General features: G+C 33.2%; 2 protein-coding genes across 4 annotated transcripts; one reads left to right on the top strand and one right to left on the bottom strand.

The window, feature by feature from the left end:
- Positions 1-205: 205 nt before the first annotated feature.
- LOC130629842 (uncharacterized) lies at positions 206-8,282 on the bottom strand. Of its 3 annotated transcripts, none has more exons than XM_057443205.1 (6): positions 8,032-8,282; positions 5,386-5,429; positions 4,805-5,033; positions 2,970-3,226; positions 1,531-2,082; positions 206-719 (listed from the first exon to the last, which is right to left on the bottom strand). In XM_057443205.1, exons 1-6 carry the CDS (start codon positions 8,067-8,069, stop codon positions 457-459), a joined length of 1,383 nt encoding a protein of 460 aa, XP_057299188.1. In that variant the 5' UTR covers positions 8,070-8,282; the 3' UTR covers positions 206-456. The 3 variants fall into 3 exon arrangements, with proteins under 3 accessions (XP_057299188.1, XP_057299189.1, XP_057299190.1); XM_057443206.1 differs by lacking the exon at positions 8,032-8,282 and adding an exon at positions 5,833-5,942; XM_057443207.1 differs by lacking the exon at positions 8,032-8,282 and adding an exon at positions 5,818-5,932.
- A 3,341-nt stretch (positions 8,283-11,623) lies between these two features.
- On the top strand, positions 11,624-19,918 carry LOC130626901 (zinc metalloproteinase nas-4-like). The gene is made up of 9 exons (XM_057441349.1): positions 11,624-12,142; positions 13,074-13,259; positions 13,430-13,450; positions 13,914-14,087; positions 15,527-15,641; positions 16,347-16,522; positions 17,417-17,507; positions 18,308-18,465; positions 19,532-19,918. The coding sequence occupies exons 1-9, from the start codon at positions 12,109-12,111 to the stop codon at positions 19,732-19,734; spliced, it is 1,158 nt and encodes a 385-aa protein (XP_057297332.1). The 5' UTR covers positions 11,624-12,108; the 3' UTR covers positions 19,735-19,918.

The raw sequence follows: 19,918 nt of genomic DNA, 5'->3' as shown, positions 1-19,918 counted from the left end.
CTATATGAAGGGTTTGACCGTAACTTGCATTCAGCTCGGAGTTGAGGCACTTAACGAACAGAAATATTTACGAAATTAGGTAATTTATTCTACCTTTTGCTAACTTAGGAATGAGAATCATTTTTAGTATCGACCGCTTTAATTGGGTTTGACATAATTAGGAAATTCGGGAAAGGTCTATTCTGAAAAATTTAAACTCTTAAAATTATGCTTTGAAGTATTATTTTATTGCCACAATAATTTTCAATATTTACAAAAAGTGTATAATTTATATCGTCGAAATGTGTATTTATATGGTCGAAATACGAATGCATATAGTAAAATTCGTGTACAATTATATAGTCCAAAGGCGCAATGACTTCACCACACTTAAAGTGAAAAAATGTGATTATACATATGTTTGAAACGCTTACATAAAGAATCACAACCAACTTTTTTTTGCGTCAATGACTGTCTTTATGTTTTGAGACATTCTGGTACAAAAGCTGGCTGGTATCCATTTAAGCATCTCAAAATATTTTTAGCCTGTTCTTGACCCAACTCAAAGGCAACATGAACATATCCCCACTCGTAGTCTGCAGTATACTCCCCAGTAAACCATAGTCTCTGATCTACTGGATGTTGCAGTGCATTGATATCGTTAAACGTTATTCCACTTGCGTGATGGCTATACGCCCCCATAAACAAAGGATCTGTGCTGAAGTTGTGTCGCATAAATTCTAGAAAATAAAAATACAGATACCATCAAATTTTAACAGCATGCCACGTTTGTTGAAGAAATTGAGCTCACATTAAATTGGACTAGAAATATATTTTCATTTAAGTTCTGCCTGCGTGGATTTTTTTTATATATGAGATTATTACTTGTTAACTTAAAACTTAAAAAGTTAAACAAAAATTGAAATAAATGTTTTGCAAGTGGAGTGAAGAAAAGACCAGACAATAAAGATGTGCAATTGGACAGAAAACGTGTTGTCTTGCTGACTAAGGCACGCCCGTGAACCACATACAATAAGAACAGGGCCATAATGCACATGTGCCCTTTGACTTTAAGGAAACATTTTGAGGTTTTGGGTAGAACTTTATATATTTTTATGAAGCAAAAATGTGATATGGAAATATTACTGATAGAAGCAAGCATAAAAATTAACTTCTGAAAAAATTGTTATTTTTTATCAAAAGCCTCTTCTTCATTTGAAAGCGCACAAAAGTTTCAATTAACCTGCACATTTTGGCCCAGAGAGGGGAAAAATTGCTCAAATTAGCGGAGTTCCAATTAAGCAGCTCAAAATATAAGACTTATTAAACTAAACTTAGGGGATTTGGGAATTTAAAACAACAAAAGTTCGAATTAATCGACATACGAATTAACGATACAAGCTACATATCCAGTTCCAGTTTCGTGTTTTATACATTGTACCCTTACAGTTAAATAGGCGCCCCTCGTATAAGCACCCCTTCCTTTCTTATAATCACTGTTCAATCTAAAAAAAAATCCGTTTACTTAATAAGGTACGTTGTTAAGCTCACCTATCGGCTTCGTGGCGTTCGGATAAACTCGTTTGAGTACATGACAGAGCTCTTCTTTTACTTCGTCGTCAGATTGTTTCTGACTCTTTTGACTAGCTTTTCCTGTAATCGTAGCCATTAAAATATTTGTACTTGGAAATAAGCCTTCTCTACAGTAATTGGTCCAGTGATAGCATGTTTCGCCGCCATTTGTGACAAACATTATATACGGTGATTTATCCCAAAACTGTTCCTTGAATCTCATGAATATTCTGGAATAATGACCCATGACCAACATTTTAAAAGCGTCTGTTTTCCATGTGGGTAACTCTGGTATAAATTTAACCTGTTTAGATTGTAGCACTGCATGGCTGAATGTCGTTAGAACGTAATCCGCAGTAAAGAAATCGCCATTTTGTAAATGCACACCATATTTCTTCCGATTACTTAGTTTTTCTACAATGGTCGCACGATGTTTCAGTAATATCTTGTCTTTGAATGGTTTAACTTCCTCTAATAGTGGGTGAGTGTAGCCACGTTCATCCGTCACCACATAGTCAGTCCCGAAGAAACCTTAAATAAATAAAATAAAAGTTAGTAATAAATTCAACATAAATGTTCCGAAATATTGTAAAGTCATGCAAATAGTAACATATTTATCAAAACGTTTCGAGAAAAAAATTTTCTATAGCGCATAAAAATAAAAATAAATTACACCAAAGAGATTTTATGGTTACAAGGTTATGGCAATATGGTTACAGTTGCAATGTCGTGTGGAAACTTTCAAAATTCCCTCTAATAAAAACACAATACAATTGTTTCGCATTATAATAGACGTTTTATAGTTGTGATGTTCTGACAAGACCATATTCAGCATCATTAAATTGGTGTATGTATAAATTTTTAACTTAATCCAACATGCGAAAAGGTTGTTTCAATGGTATTAATGTTACACGGGTCAAAAAGTTTGCTTAATTTTTGACTTGTACTGAGTAGCCTCGGTTTAAAGCAAAGGTGAATTAGCACAAAATTAAAAACAAAAAGGTTTTACCAGACTTCTTATTTGCTGTGTGAATATAAGGATTTCACATTTTATCAAGCTTCAGGTGAGCATTTCAAAAATCACCTTTATTTCGTTTACCAAAGTTGAAAAAAGCAGCAGTTTATCAAAGAAAACTAATTCGGAAAAGGTGTTCTCACAAAAATTTATACATTCACAAAATAGGCTTTTTCCATGCGGAAATATATGCATAAAGAAAGGGAATATGGTTAGAATATCAGCTTCAACGAAATTTGATTGATCTAAAGCTGAGTTGGATAGATTCGCAGGGTGAGAGGCAGGACGCATGTATTAGGTTTTGGTTAACTAAGATTCAAAGCATTAGATTCCTAACTTCGAGAATATTTAAATCCAATTAGAACTAATTATTTTTATTAAACATTTAACAAATCCAATTTACCAGTAAATCCAAAATTCTTTACGCTCATACTTTCAGGCTCTGATCCATTTTCAAAATCAAGTGTAAAGTATTCGATTGCTTTCTTCAATTCCGTATGTGCTTTCCAGCCAACATCCGTTAAAGCTTGCTTAAGGTTAATATCTAACTTATGCTTCCCATTTTCTACATTTAAAGCCAACAGCTTCAGTTTCTCCTGAAGTTCTTCACAATCCCTTTGGACAGTTTCTTTAGAGTATATTGAACCGCCTTCAATATTCCTTTAAAATAAAAGGAAGATTTTTTCTCTCTTATGGCCTGTCCAAAAACAATAAATGGGAATAAAGTTAACTGATAAGGGACCAGAGAAAACAGTTTGACTTACGAATGTTCGACTTAAACGAAGGTCCTGTTAATTTGAGCATAGAAAAATATGAGATACTAGTCGTTAGGCCGTGGAAAAATCCACGGGGTCGCCCGTCCTTTAAATTAACCCGTTGCAACAAAGTGGACAAAAATATATCGCATTTGGTATTGGGGCGCATTTTAAAACAGCTGCTTTCGCGGACACACAGACAGACGACGGCTATTATTAAAGAGATTAGTTCGAGTTAACCCTATTCGGTCCGGGGTTTTTCGAACATACTATGACCGGGGGGGCGGATTCCGCCCCCCCCTCAATAACTTTTCATAGGGTTGTTCAAATTGAATCAAACTTGGCACACTTATAGTACGTCATAAAAGGAACAAAATGGCGCCAAAAAAAATTTGCTTGCGTCAGCACATTTTCTGTGACGTCATCAAAAGCTTGAAAATTGTTAAAAATGCCACTATCTGCTTAAAATATAATTGCTTTTGTTCTAGAGCGAATTTTTACATTCTGTTTGAAGTTTCTGAAAGCTAAATAAAAGTTATTTAACATATCTTCCGGTTTTTACATGGATCGGATGAAAAATTGCCAAAAATTGCCCGAAAATCCGTTTTTTTCCGATTTTCGGGTAAAATCCGACAAAATCGGGAAATCGAATTAGCCACGTGTTCAAATTATTCCAAATGATTCTTCCTGATGAAACAAAGTTGTGTTGCAAGTTTCAAGTTCTAAGGATAATCCTAACAGGAGTTATTATATTTTCCCCATTATAAGGATTTCATAGAGATTTTTAGGGGTACTTTCGAGTAATGGCCAATATCAAAGCCTCTGAAAGGTATGGGACCTAAAAAATTAGCATGCAGGTGTCTAATAGATAAATGTTGAAACTCAGTATGTATCATAGCCATATAACAAAGCAATCAGGAGTTATTAAAAAAAAACCGTCAGGGGGGGCGGAATCCGCCCCCCCGGACCGAATAGGGTTAAGGCGATTTTTTCTGTAAACTCTATAAAATTTCAATTGCTACGATCTAGTAGGTTTTCATTGAAAGAATTTTATTTCATATTGCCATCAAAAGGAGCATTTTGGCTCCTTTGTAAAGAGAACCATTTAAGAACAGCTTTTTCATAATTTCTGGCTACATTGCATACCAATATTCATTTTTCGAACAATAATTTTCTACTTAGGCATTAAAAAGTTCGAGTTATCCAGAGAAATTACCTTAAAGGGAACCAAAAAATAATTGGAGAAAACGAAAATTCGAGTTATCCGGGGTTCGAGTTACCGGGAGTCTACTCTATTACTTCACAGATGACTCTTTAGTTCAGATCTCATAAGAAAAAATTGAAATTCTAATTCTAGAGATAGTTAATAAAAAATCCAGATTTTACCGTGATTTTTTCGACCCAAGAGTCAACTGTAGCCAATTGTAAACTCACTTACGACACTAAATTTAACATACATGAATTTCATATTAATTTCTCATACCTAAACGTGACATTTTTGATGGAATAGTCCTCCTTTTTCATTTTTAATTCATATCTTTTAGCCAACCGGAAAACTTCATGATTTGTTTCTGTCAAATGTATATACCCGGCTCCTAAAGACACAGTTTCACCTGCAAACTGGGCTGATTTCACTCTTCCACCAATATAGTCATTTGCTTCCAGCACAAGAAAATCATTGAAGTTGTTTTTGTGAAAGTAGGTTGCGGCACCTGTTATAAAAATACAATAATGTTCAACAACAACGTGGAAGGAGTCGTCACTACAACGACGGCGGCAACGATAAGGATAGAAATAAAAATAACAACAACGGCAACGGCAACCGCAATCGCAACATTGACAACGACAACAACACAACACAACACAACAAAAACAACAACTACAACAACTATAAAGGCAATGACAATGAAAATTGCAAAAAAGCACGTCAACGACGACAGTAACAACAACAATAACAAAGACAACGACAACGACAACAACAACGACAACTGCAAATGCAACAACGTCAACGACAACGACAACGGCAACAATAAAAACAATATAAAGGGGACGAAAAACAAATACCTAGACCAGAATAACCAGCACCAAGGATTAACACCTTAACATGCCTGTAAAAGAAAGATTAAAAAATGAATTAAAAAATGTCTCTACATCCATAACATACAAAAACATCCTTTTTCTAGTAAAGGATTTCCTTCTAAACATACAAGCAAATGAAAATAGATGTGATGATGAAGAAACAATCAAGCTAACTGGCACTATTAAGTGTTTAGTAAGGAAAAATAACCGTTTGTGACTAAAGCTCCCTCGATCGCGTATGAATAAGGATAATAACAGTGTTAATCCACATCAGCAGAAATGCTGCTTAAGATAGCATTTTCTCGTAGAACGGTTAAACATAGATTTATGATATATAGCTCCATCAAAAAGCGGCTTCCGGCGAAATAAGAAAGGCGCTTTACAACAAATCGACCACTAAAAACATTGGATACTAACCCCATTTTACTCTACCTATTACCAAAATCACTCAGCGCAATATTGCGATGCATGTTATAGAATATATGCAAGTAAGTTCATTTTATCATATCCCATTTAAATTTTATTTTACTAGAATCTAGCGTTTCTTGTAAAATTGTTTAAAATGACATTTTCATTCAAGTTTTATAATTTAATTTAATTTTCAACTTAATAATACCCTCTGGCGGCCATTTAATGACATTTTTTTACACATAATACTTTTTACATCAGCACATTGAAAAAATAGCTCATTCGTATCAATTTGCGCACAGGTTTAAATTCTCACAAAAGGGTAGTTTTCACTGCTGCAATGTATTGTTCAAAATTAATTGTGCAATATTTGCTCTGGTACAAGATATTGCACTGATGTAACAACGATGTACCAATTATTTTGAATCAGATCAGTTTGGTTTAAAGAAACTAGTATCAAGTTACTATTGAATCAATCTCAAAAGACTTAAATATTTTGTTTTTTGCGCATTATCGAAATAAAATTGTAAATAATTGTACACTAGCTACTATAATAAATCGTACGCTATATTGTAGCACTGGAAACGGCCTTAAAGAACAAGGGAAAGATAGTAAAATTCATTGTTTTGCGCAAAATATAGATCAGTCATTTTTTTTTTTTGAAAATAAGTATACTTTTCGTATATATTACTTTTCGCAATTACGCAAATAAAATGACTAAAGGCTCGTTTTCATTTAGTTGCTTTTTCTGCTATAACGCAAAGATCTTACGAGTTTATTAAGTGCACGAACACTTGTTAAGAGAACAATATTGACCCCGCATGGTGTAACTTTTTTTGTACATGCTTATTTTTAGTAAGAGTGGGATATTTTTTGAATTACTTATATTTCTGAAAAACAAGACTTCGTATATTTATTTCCAAAATAATAATTTTTTTGAGACATAAAGTTATGTCGGTACCAATTCGTTTACGGGGACTGGTCTCTTTTTATTTCGCTGCAGGGAAACAAAGTAAAGGAATTAGTTACAAAAACTATGACCAAACTATAGTATATGCATGATTAAAGATATAACTAGACGACCATGCGCAGATAATTCCAGCAAAGAAATATTTTTTTACCAAGAATTTATTATGACATTCTACCACTGTACCCAGTTTCATGTTGTTAACTAGTAAGCAATTAGGATATATGACAGGCGGGTACTTTTTGCAATTTATGCATTAACCAATTGATGGCGTTTTGGTAGATTGTCCAGGGTGGCGTTCATTATCACGGATCGAGTCATGCCACATACTATAAAAGTTTAAATTCAGTTCCATTAATTAGGCGTTCCGCTTGAGAATAGTGGAATTTTCTATGATCGGAGATCAAGTTTTTTGAAGATTCTGAATAACATTTAGCCTTTTCCTACGCATGCGCAATGAACATTATGCACGCATGCGCTATATTCTTTGCCATTTAATCCATGTCACATAGAAATGCCTTCCTCGGACCTTCATTACAACAAGTACTTATTACCAGTTCTTGTTTTGCTTTTAAGCCACAAACCTAACGTCTAATATATCTTCCTTCTATTCCTTTTTACGCGAAATGCGAATTGTTAATTCTTCAAGAATTGGCATCACCGGCACGTGATCAGATCAACAAATTGTACTGGCCACCATCAACACGAAACTTAACACAAAATGGTCTATATTTAAATAACATCCTTATTTACGATTTACATATTATTCTACGCACAATGTGACTCGCCCACAAAATTGTTCTGTCAAAATACTCCAACAGCCTTCCCACTTTGGAAGAAACAAGAAAAAGGGTGACGCCCGATATGTTACGATCATTATTGTTTAAGACTTGTTAAATAAGTTGTACTTTCAACAATCTCAAATAAGGGATATGGCATTATGTCATACATTTCCCTGTATGATATTACCTTGAGCATGGGGCGTCAGGTGTAATAGAAGTGTACTAGAGGTGTACCACAGGTGTAATGGAAGTGTATTGGAGGTGTATTGGATCCACATTAGCAAAAGTACTTAGAGAAACAGTAGAGGCTATTCTTTTAACTAATTGTAATAAACATATGAACAATAATTATATCTCATAAGCAATAATCTAAACTTGGGCCTCTCAATACTGCGTGACACATTTAGTTGCGCTTTACAGTAAAAAAAATGATAAGATTGCTAAGAAAAAAAAAAGAATGCTTTTATCACTTACATCTTCAGTGGTCGAAGTGCTGTTGTGGCCAAATTCATTTGTACGGAAATATGTGACCTAAATATGTCACGTACAATGTTTTCTTTACAAATGGTGGTTAAGTAAATATTATCTGACAAAATAAAATTATTCAATGAAACACGTTCCTGATATGCACACAACACTCTATTTATACTCTATAACTAAGTATTTCAAACGTAACACAAATTGGTACAACAAAAATGGTAAAACAAAAAATCTATCTATACTCCATTTTACATAACAATTATTGTACAATTAACAGCATGAGTTCGTTGATATAGGCAAATTAAAACTTTTGTTATTTCTGTGATTTTAAGTTGATAATTATGTAAAGTGATTCATTGTTCAACGAGTTGTCATTTAAATTTCTTAACAAAAAATAAATATCTAATTGCATTTAGATTTATGGCTTTTTTAATTCTTAGTTATTAATTAGAACGGAAATAATTGATTGTGCTAGGCGACCATCTACAAACACCGCACGCTTATTTGTTAAATAGCAAGCCCTACTCATTCTAGGTCATGTCTTGACCAAGATTGAATGAATCTGATGTTTAACAAGGAGCAGGATGCAACATTTGTGTTTTTATTTTTTATTTGTGTTTTCAACCGTTTGTTAATAAGGAAGATAACTAGACTGAACTTTTTCAAAGCAATTTATTTTTTTGTCCTCAAAAATAAGATATATATTTGTAGACGTTACTCCTCAATTGGTTAAAGTACTTTTAACCAATCAGGTATAGTTCTATGTTTGAAACAAAGGCTGTTTTCATAATGTTGAAGTGTCCAATCTATAAACTGACTTAATACAAGAAAAAAAAACGCTTCTGTTGGTATGGTTTAGACTGTTCTTTTAACCAAATTACACATTGTAAAAATTCTTGTTGAAATGTAAAAGGTGTTTTACTTTATAACGCTAACTCTGCGAAAACACATTGAATTGACGAATACATGTGCGGTGGCCTACTGTAGTTCCGCGTATAAAATAAATAAAATAATGTTTAGATAGTAATTCTGCAAAAAACATCAAAAGAGGAGTTAAACGTATCGTTACTACTAAAAATGTTGATACAGATGTGGCACGTATGTCAGTTGTCGCATAGGACGGTTCACTTGAATCTCAATGTTTTTTTTGTTAGATCCATCTCAGATGTTCCTATTTTTATTACTATCTACTATCAAAAGCCAACGTGCCAATAAAAAATAGGGCTGAAGTCCAAATCGTGACCATAATCACAACCTTAGATTGCTTTTTTGGTTCATTCTACTTTTGTTAACTTACAGATTTGATTTTTTCATAATAATTTTGCGAAATATAAAGAGAAAACTAGCAGTACTTTCTGTAGTTCAAAGCGACCTCGCAAACATCCTGTTCAATTCATAAAAAATAACATCTCCGTGGAATGTAAATATTTTTGTCCCAATTGCATGTGTTACGGTAATGTTATTTCACAAAACATTGATTGAAATATTCACTCAGTTGCGAATATAGACAATTTTCGCGGATGATATACTAAGAAAATTAGGCAAATGAGCTAAGGGTCTTGCGGACACAGTAGACTCCTTCTCCTCCTCTCCCAACCCCCTCGACATCAAGTTAAAATTTCGATAAATCGGGGTAAAAATCAAATTTAAATGCAGGCTATTTAAGTTTTTTAAACTCCGACATTGCTTAAAATGAACTTTCACATTGTTACTTCAAAGAGAAGTAAATAAATGGCTCTGTTATCTGTGCGTGCATGGTCTCCATAAAACCATTTGTAAAGGGTTTTTGATTATACAATGTTTGTTACTATGCTAAAACACTATTGTCAAATGAAAAATCATTATTATTGGACATACACTGCTAAGGTAGATAAGTATATGCCAAAAAAGATTAAACAAATCACTTGATGTGTTTGTATTTACACACATATATATAAACAAAAAAACGGACATGAACAGAAACATTGAAACATGCATAGAAACCACCTAAAAAGTGTCATGGAATGCGAGTTGTGGGACCAAATGGTCATGGCTCAGTAACTTTACGGTACATTTACTAGAAATTTTTGCCATAATATATAGAAGCTAGCTGACAATAAATACATTTTACAAAGCTGTAAGTATTCTGTGTAGAGTGTCCATTCGTAAATTGCATCGAAGCAAATATGCTGTCAATTGGGCATATCTGGTTGGGTATATTACTTTATTCTGTTTTCCATCTGAGTCAATTTTATATGATGTCATTTAGCTATTTTTCTGTGCTATTTAACCGATCCAGTGTGTTTTGAACACACTAGCAGGGCCTTATTCCAAAATAGCACCTCCACTTCACATCTTTTGGCCTTTTTCATAAATGAACAGATTCAGGTAATAGTTCATCATGATATGGGTAACCTTAAAATCATTTTGGTAGATGTTGTTTGAAAAGCAAATGTATTTTGTTTATGGTCATCAGCCCTAAAAAATTTGAGGAGTTTAATAAGCCAGTTTTCTTGAAGACGGATTTCCACGTCAGAACAGGACGCAACAGAGTGGGACACAGTCAATACTTTAGTTTTCTTACTCTTGAATAACATTTTGTTTACAAAATTGTTTTTTAGCAGTATGAGAATAAACTATAAAAGAAAGTTATGGGGCATAAAAACCGCTTCAATATTCATTTTATGGCTTTCAAGAATGCCTCATGACAATATTCAAGCTTTAAAAGGCACTTCTTAACAACACTGCGTACTTCTTGCACAACTCTATGGACTTCTTATGCGACATGATAGTCAGTAATGTGCACTTCTTGTCGAAAGTTTTAAAAAATAAAGATATGCTCAGTTCGTTTTGCTGAACCCATGGCTGAACATTCTGTATTATCATACACCAACATCTAAAAACTTTTTTTTTATAGGTCACTAAATATCAGTTATTTCAATGACATTAAATCATCGACTTTAAAATAATTGAATAATGAAAAAAATCTACCAATTTATTATTTTTTATAGAATTCGACAAAAAAAACTTAATTTTTAAGCCGTTTTACTGCGAGGTCAAGAAATTGTTTTACAAATTAGGTATGCACTATGAAACGAATATCCATATAAGACGTTCTCATCTAATAGACGACGCAGCAATACTCGGTTGGCCGAGAATTTACGAGACTTTGTCATGAATATGAAAATTAACCACCAAGAAAAGAAAAGTGTGTAAGAAAAGATGGGAAGAGTCACAATATATCAAAGAAATGCATCGTGTTGAAACAGAAGTGCGCAGTGTTTGCTATATTGACTCTTCTGAAACATCGTAGCTTGGCACTGTTGTTGTTCTGGTGGTTTACTTTGATGGTCCATTTTTCAGTGTTTAGTAGAGTACGTTCTCTATTGGTATATTTGCTGGCTATGATTTGCTAAAACCGTTCATGGGCGCTTGCAGCTTAATAAACACCTACAACATCTTAAAATAAATCACGTTGCGTTTTACAGACTTTTCACATGCTCAATTTTACTTGTTAATTCTGTATTGAATTTTTTCTGTACATTTTTCTGTACATTTAAACAGAATTATGCAGAAAATGAAGAAAACATTTCAAATGTTTTTCTGCTTTTGGGAAATTACGTAGCAGCGTATTTTGCAAAGAATAATTTGTTCACTTTATTCTAATTTCGTCTTTTCTTATTTATTTGTCTTTTTTTTTTCTATTTTTATTATTTAAACTTAACAAAACATATTCAATTGTTTGACGGTGCATTCATGCTGAGCAGACGTTTGTTGAACGCAATGTAAACAATGCGCAGTGTGAAAACAAAAAAGTAAAAAAAGTTTTACGATAGAAGCTATGAATGGATAGACATTTTGCTTAGTAGATTAATTAATATGTTATGGGATATGAAGATGAATCAATAAAAATGCATTTCTGTATAATTTGGGAAATTTTAAGTCGATTTCATATAAACGCTTTCTTTAGGCAACACTGTTAAAAATCAACTTTGAGAAAGCTACAGATAATACTGATTCGAGATTTTCAGTTTGGAGAATTTTTTTTTTTTGATATGTAACTAGTACTTAAAATTTTTTTTAGGTTAAAATATGTTGCTTATATATTCCTTGGTAACCCTGATAGGTAGTATATTTATATTATATTTTTTTAATAACATATTAATGAGGCATGGTTAATGCAAAAGTTAAGCTCAGATCTTAGCGACATCCATTGTACCCAATATGATTTTATGCCATCAAATATTCTTATACAAAGCAACTTTTTTCGTATTTTACGAAATAATTTCACTTCGAAATCTGAAAATAATCTAAAAAATAGTTCTTGTTTTGATGCGAACAAATATAATGTTTATCTGACTGTTGCTCCAGCATGCACAGAATAACTCCAATCGTTTTAACACGCTTTCAACCAAGTTTATAATACAATCAAAGGCGCTGCAACCAAGCTAGAATCACACACAAAAAACTGTGAATCACCTGTAGTTCGATTGTTCTTTGCTTATGTTTTGAGCGCGAATGGTCTCACTCATCCAAACAGACATAATTAAGTCCTGTACTATTTAAGAAGGATGATGTGTGGCCACATTGGCTTTGTGCTCATTGGTTGGTTTTAATTCCGGGTTTTCTTTGGGAAATTACTTAGCATTTATTGGTGGATTTCAGTTAGGGATATACTCTGACATAGTCGTTTGAATGTAAAAAACTGAATTTTGATTTCAGCGAAGAAAGCTTGGTAGCTACTAGCCTGGGTTGCCATAGAAGTAAAAAAAAATGTTTTTTAAATATTTTCACCATTGGTATTTCAAACTGTTACAAACGTTTGAAAGCCAAACTCTTTACATTGGTTGAATTAGGATTTATATGTAATTAAAAAGAATTGACTTTGTGTTGCACTTAACAACAACATTATAAAGCCTTCCGAGATTTTGGTCCATACAATTAGGGTAAAAATAATGCGCTTCCCAATTAAATAAAAAAACCGTGTTTAATAAAATTAACGAAAAGATGAAATATAATAAAGCTTAAATGTTAATAAAGAAGCCTTAATCTTTTAGCATTAGGCGGTGCGGAGGTATTCAACTCAACATCTGGTGAAAGAAAGCAATACATTATTGATCAAATGAAACCTGCACCACCATTTCCAATTCCTCCTCAACCCTTGGAAATTCCAGACAATGAGGGCTTGTCTGCGATGGATAGAATTATGATGGTAAATGATCATGATGGCCTACTGGAGCCACGTGAGTGCTACGTGAAGATCTTATCTCGTCTTATATAAATACTTTCCCATGCTTGTAACCATCGCAGACTTTTTTTGTCTATACAGTGTAATATAGAAGGAAAATATTCAAACCTTAAGAAAGTAAATGATATTATCTGAAATAACATATTTTTTTACTTTTGAATTTAGATCGGCAGGCATTCCCAAATGGTAAGTACGAATCTCTATATTAATGATATCCGCGTTCTGTCTCTCTGTCTGCAAAAAAGCGTCCTACTACGGAAACACAAAATGCGATATTTTAAGGACGGGCAAACCAGTGGATTTAACGACTAGTATATAATATTTACTACACAAATTCACTAAGCGTTAATTAAATATTAATTAAAAGCTCTACTCTGTAAAAACACTTGTCACAACCTCAAGGAAAACCATTCTAGCTCGATAAAAATTCAACAATTAGTTTTATCGCGATGTAAGTTCGTACAGGTTTCGCTAAAAGAGGCTCTTAAATCTATGTAACGGCTCTAATAGGAAATAGTTTCATTCTATTTCCAAACATAAAATTAAATCGTTTAGGAAAGTTTTAAGTAATCGATATAGAAAATGTTTTCTTGTGAGATAAAAAAAAATACTATTTAATAAAAAAACGTGTTTTATTGAATATCTTTAGGCGCCCCTCCTCCACCAGAATATTTCGAAGGTGACATCGTCAAAACGCCTCACTTGGCAGAAGCTGTGGACGAAATGAAACAAATAAGTAGCCACGGATTGAAGGCATTCGATGCCATTAACGGAGGACAATGGCCCAATGGTGAAGTGCCATACACATTTGCTTATAACTTTCGTAAGTAATATTACTTATTATTATTATTTTTTGTGAACGAATCTGTTCTAGAGCGATCCAAAAGTTTACAAGGCACTTAAACTAATAAAGTTATTCCAAATTAGCTTTTATGCTATGAACATTGTGTTTTATTTGTTTACGTTTTCACGGTACCATTTTAATAATGGCTTCCCAAACCGGCTAATATGGCGCTCCATACAAATCCCTTTTTAATGAACCATTAACAGTTAGAGTTAGAAGTTTCTCTTTGGTTGAAAATTTTGTCTTTTTTAACCTTCAATGTTTAATTCAGGTAGCCATGCAACTATATATTTTTAAATTTATGTTTTACAAAAATACTAGGATGTATTGTTAAATTGTTTTCTTCGACCTAATTGAAATTAAAAAAATGTTTTTCTACATCTTTCCATAGATTAAATATTTTCCTAAATGTTTCCTGTTAAAGAAAGAATTTTCAAACGCTGCGTCATAATACCATTGTTCGAAAGCCAATCAGATTTGATAAGGCTTGTTTTCACACTCTGTTACTAAAGATTATTTGTTTAAAAATATTAGGTTCCAATTCTGACTATTCATTTAGAAAAACACATGCTTAAAGCTCGCAGACAGAACATTTGAAATATATAGTTTGTGTTCTCTCAGCTAAGAATTTTTCGCGAGAGTAACATTTCCGGATTGTACATTATACCAACACTCGAAATTTTCCCCATTTTCTTTAGCTGTAATAAAGCTTTTTTAACGTACACAGATTAAACATCGCATTTAGCCAATCTAGCTAACAGTGAATTAAAAAATCGTGAAAAAACGATCGCGCGAATCCGTGACATGAAAATTTTAATTTTTTTTCCAGCGCTCAAATTAAATAATGGTGAAATAATTTACATATGTGAGGTATATAGAAATACGATCAGCTCATGATGTCTGCCTCTTTTTTGAATGGCAAATGTAAAATTGTGTGAACTGGCAAAATGCTTTATAAAAAATACGTTAAGTGATTAATTTTTGCGAAGATTACTTATTACCAATTTCGCGAACTTTTTCCGTATTCGTAAAGGTCAATTCGCGAAAATAACTCTTCGCCCAATCACTTAAAATGATTATTTTGCTAAATTAATTCTGGGCGAAATTTTGTTAAAGGGTTTTCTTTATTTTTATTTTCCTATATTTTTCGGTAAAGTTTCTCTTTTGTGATGGCTTCAGTGGTAGGAGCATGTTCAATTAACACTATCTTAGTAAATGACGTGGAAAAAGTTCAAAAGTACTGGTAGATTCTAGAAAATAATTATTTTCCAAGAATTTTAAATTTTTTAACTCGCGAAATATTATATATTCGAAATATATTCGCAGATTTAAAGTGAGCGGGTAAGATCTATCTTAGCATTTTATAGCACGTATGCCACAGTTGAAATAATATGGACTTGTTCTAACTCTTATTTTAGGTGGTCGCAGTGTGGTTTATGCAGCTATAGCGGAGTTCAAAAAATATACTTGCATCAAATTCCGGCCAAAGACATCCCGCGATCGAAACTATGTCCAGTTCATGCACGGAGGAGGGTGGGATTCTTTTTGTAACTGGAAACACTTTACTCAGTTGAGAAAGCATTCTTAAATAGAGTGCTTTGGTTAACTTGTAGAAAATGTTCGTAAATGGTTCTAACCCTATTAACAGCATGGGAAGAAAGGGCATTAACCTCATTAAATTAATTTTTTACCTGGAATATGTTTGTATTAAGTATTTCCACAAGTATGCCTAGTTTTATCACTTAAGCGTAAGTAGTTCTGGATTTGTGACTCACGGGTACTTTTCCCCCACTCCATTCAAAAAGTGTTAATTTAAGGTACGGTTGTGTAGTTCTTGTATATAGTATAGATTGTATACAAATAGTGCACACTCCTAGGCTCTGAAATAAACCAATTTGCCGTCATAGACCGAAATATCAACATGCAAGCTATAAGCCATAACTTGTGATCAGTGAGCTTTGAGATATCGAAATAGATGCCCATATGAAATAAACTTAAATTTCATATCACTTAACGCGCTATTTTGTCGACGTTGCGACAGATGGAAGGCAGAAATCAAGCTTAATAACAGGAGTTATCGTAGGGTTAATATTGCTTTACCTCTGAACAACCAGCTTCAACTTAAAACTTAAAATTTTGACCTACAATCAGTGGGGTTTGTATGGATTGATATTATTTTGTTTATAATAACAGATTAGATTCTGAAAAATAAAAATTGCACTAAATTTGATTATTTAGTTGCTCTTCAATGATTGGTAGAACAGGTGGTCGACAACAAATTTCATTGGCAAGTGGTTGCTTGGTTACTGGTATAGCAATCCATGAAATGATGCATGCTCTAGGGTTTTTCCATGAACAGTCGAGAAGAGATCGGGATAACTACATAACAATTTATTGGAACAACATCAGCCCAGGCAAGAAAAAAATCTTTTTTTTATTATTACTTTTAATAAAAATAAATTTTACCTGTTTTTACTAATTGATTCACTCCAACTTCTCTTTTGCATCTATCCTATATTGCAATTACTTCTCTTTTCATCACTTTTCATTGGAGCTGAGGGCAAGTGGATTTTTTTGTGTTGAAAAGAATAGACATGCGCACTTATTCATGTAGATAGGAGATGTAAACAACAGCCATGGAAGTCGATAAATTCATTTAAAAACAGAATATATGCTCAGAATTAGTGACTCCCTTTTTAAAAAAGCGAAAGTTAAAAAAATGGTTTCAGTGCCATCAAGCACAGTTTTAGACCAGAATCTGTTTAAATTTCATAATAATAGCAATTTTTCCTTATATGGTCCTGCTTTTTTCACCTGCAAGAATGCGTTTGGATGTATAAAAGTCTCCAAATTTCCTTAAACTTTGATAACCGTTGGCAAGCTATCTAGTTTATTTAAAACACTGTATGCCAAGAGAAAATATTATTCCCACAATATAGAACGCAAGAATAGGTATTAGTTATATTTTGTTTTTTTTATTTTCCAATTCATTGCATTCAACCGAAATGATGCTCTTTATTAACTTAATAGCCGTATATATTAGATACACGTGTTAATAGTAGGGCCAGGCAAGTTAGTATGCTATTGGGTATCTAAAACGGGTGGAACTACAAAGCTTACTATCGACGTGTGATACTTTCTTGCTAAAACCGCCCTGTTTTTGTCTTGCTTACGTGATAAGAAGGCAAAGTGGATATAGCAATTGTATCCTCTTGTTGTTATCGGTTATATAACTTTAATAAATTCATTTAAATCGATACACACATAACTATAGCTATATTAAGTTGGTGGTAAAATCTTATATTTAGCCATGCGCTACAACTTCCAGAAGTACAGAGCTGGACGTGCCTCAACACTTGGAGAACCATACGATAAATCTTCGGTGATGCATTATGGGAAGTAGGTTCATCGTTTCTTTCTCGGTTAACTTGTAATTTTTTTTGAATATGTTGTGAATTTCACGTTAGGAACTGGCGCTTACTCCAAAACAGTGAAAAATAACCATCACCCTTCAAGCCATTTTCCGGCTAGATATCACTCTAGTAAATTAACCCTCTGGACCTTTTCAACACGATTACTTCAATTTATTACGAGTTCAAATTGCCACTTCGTTTGACTAAGTTCGGGAGAAATAAGTGAAAAACTATTCATCTAGCAGAGTTTTTGTTTGATGAGAACGATAATAAACTAAACGTCAAGCCCTTATAATAATTTTAGTCAAATGTAAAATTTGTTTAGTCTTGTGACATTTTGCTAACGTAATTTGTTATATCGTAACACACTATAACACATAAGGTTGTTAGAATATTTTACAACACTGATTGCTACCGACTGGTGGTTTTGTGGTAGGGAGTTCGACTCCAATGTGGAAGGTCTGTGAATCAATTCTAGTCCAAGTCATGCCAGAGACTATAAACGTGTGAATAGATTCTCTCCGCTTAACGTTCAGCATGAGAATAGGATTGATATCATAAGCGGTTGTCTAGTTGAATGGCTGTTGTGCTTGCACGGCTTCCGTAGCTTAAATAGGAGCTTTAAATGCACTAGGACTCTTTCGCGACTCTCATTGATAACAGAACCATTGGGAACTGAAGAGGCCATCTTGGGTAAATAATAATACTCCAGTCCTTTAAATGAAGTTTAGAAACGCGTTAATGTAAAAAAAACAAGCCCAATCTAACAAGCACCTTTTTTTTCAGTTATGCATTCAGTATAAACAGAAGAAAAACAATCGTTTCACGATCTCGTCCAGACGAAGTTCTGGGCCAAAGAAAAGGAATGAGCAAGATTGACATAAAGCAACTGAACAAGTACTATAAATGCGAAGACACTACTGGACCAACTCCACCTAAAGGAGGTATTACTTTACGCGGACGTTTTTTTTGAAATCAATATGTTTTTTTTCCAGTAAGATATACTTTGTTTTCTTCGGTAAGTTTCCGTTGTGAAAGATCATGGGTTACTATTTTCAGAACAAGGTTAAATATCGAGTTTCTTAGAGAAAGGAAGACAAAGATTCGATAAAAAGTACAAGAAAATTGACGATGTTGTGCCAAATAATCACTCTGGATAATTAACTCAGAGCTGTAGCAGACACTTAAATTAGTAAGGCGATGACGAGAGGGTGGTAGAGGTTGACCTAAATTTTTAGAAAGATGTGGAGAGAATTTTTAACCTCCAAAATTTGATAAAAATGCATCCTCTGCACTAGTCTCATATTATGATTAGGAAAAATACCTTAAAGAGGGTATGTGGATATTGTAAATTACTTAATGTATTGGCTGATTTGACTCATTTGACATTACTGAACTTGGATCTTAATCCGTAATTAAATGTTTCGTTCCGAAACTTAAACATTGCCTCTGGGTAAAATTTTGTCATGGGTAGCACAACAAATACGACAATAGCTATGGATATTCTTTTGATTTCAGTTTAACCACGACTTTAGACGAAGTGAACATGGGTACAGGGCAGCTAATAACTATTGGCATTGTTAAAGAACAACTTTGCACATATGTCGTTACAAATCCTTTCTTCACATTTTGATTTCAGCATTATTTTAAATTTACTTTTTTAACATCGTTTGCGATTAGCCGTTGTTATCTCACATGTTTTTGTCTAAGTATGAATTTGCTCATCAAATTTACTCTGTGCACGATTTTATAAAATCAAAGGAAAGCCGTTTGAACCTTTTTCTCTTGTTTATTTAACTTCTTCAACCTTGAAAAGCTTCTTGATTGCTTTAATGATTTTTTTACATTTTTAATGTTTATGTTAAAACGTGAAACAAATGTTTTTTTTTATCATTTTAAGTCAGATGAAGCATGAAATCCTCTTATTCAACCTGATCCAAATTTGAGACTATATTTTTAGTTTTTCTGTTTTCATAAATAACAATCTCTAAGCATAAACAATTATTTTAGGTAAATTGACCGACAAATATCAATTTTGCCCTGATCTTAAAAGCTGGTGCAAGAAAGATAGTTTCGTGGAAAAGAATTGCGAACAGTCATGTTGTATTGACAAAAATGCTACTTGTGGCTTTTGGACAAGACAAGGCTATTGCAAAATGCATTACGTGGATTACATGAGGAAAACATGTCCTCGTTCTTGCGGTTACTGTTAATCATTTTCGGGCGTGGCGCTGGATGAATACAAGAAAACGTTACTATACATATCGCAAATGAAGATAAAACATTACTCTAGTGTTTGAAAAGATGCAATTTCGCGTAAATGGCGTTATTTGTAGTAATCTTTTTTGATTTTTAAAGAATTTTCTTATTAGATTGGTATATTATGTGTTATTAAAA

Source organism: Hydractinia symbiolongicarpus, chromosome 2 (genome assembly GCF_029227915.1).
Source record: "Hydractinia symbiolongicarpus strain clone_291-10 chromosome 2, HSymV2.1, whole genome shotgun sequence".
NCBI classification, from domain to species: Eukaryota; Metazoa; Cnidaria; class Hydrozoa; order Anthoathecata; family Hydractiniidae; genus Hydractinia; species Hydractinia symbiolongicarpus.
This window is presented reverse-complemented; position numbering and strand designations above follow the sequence as displayed.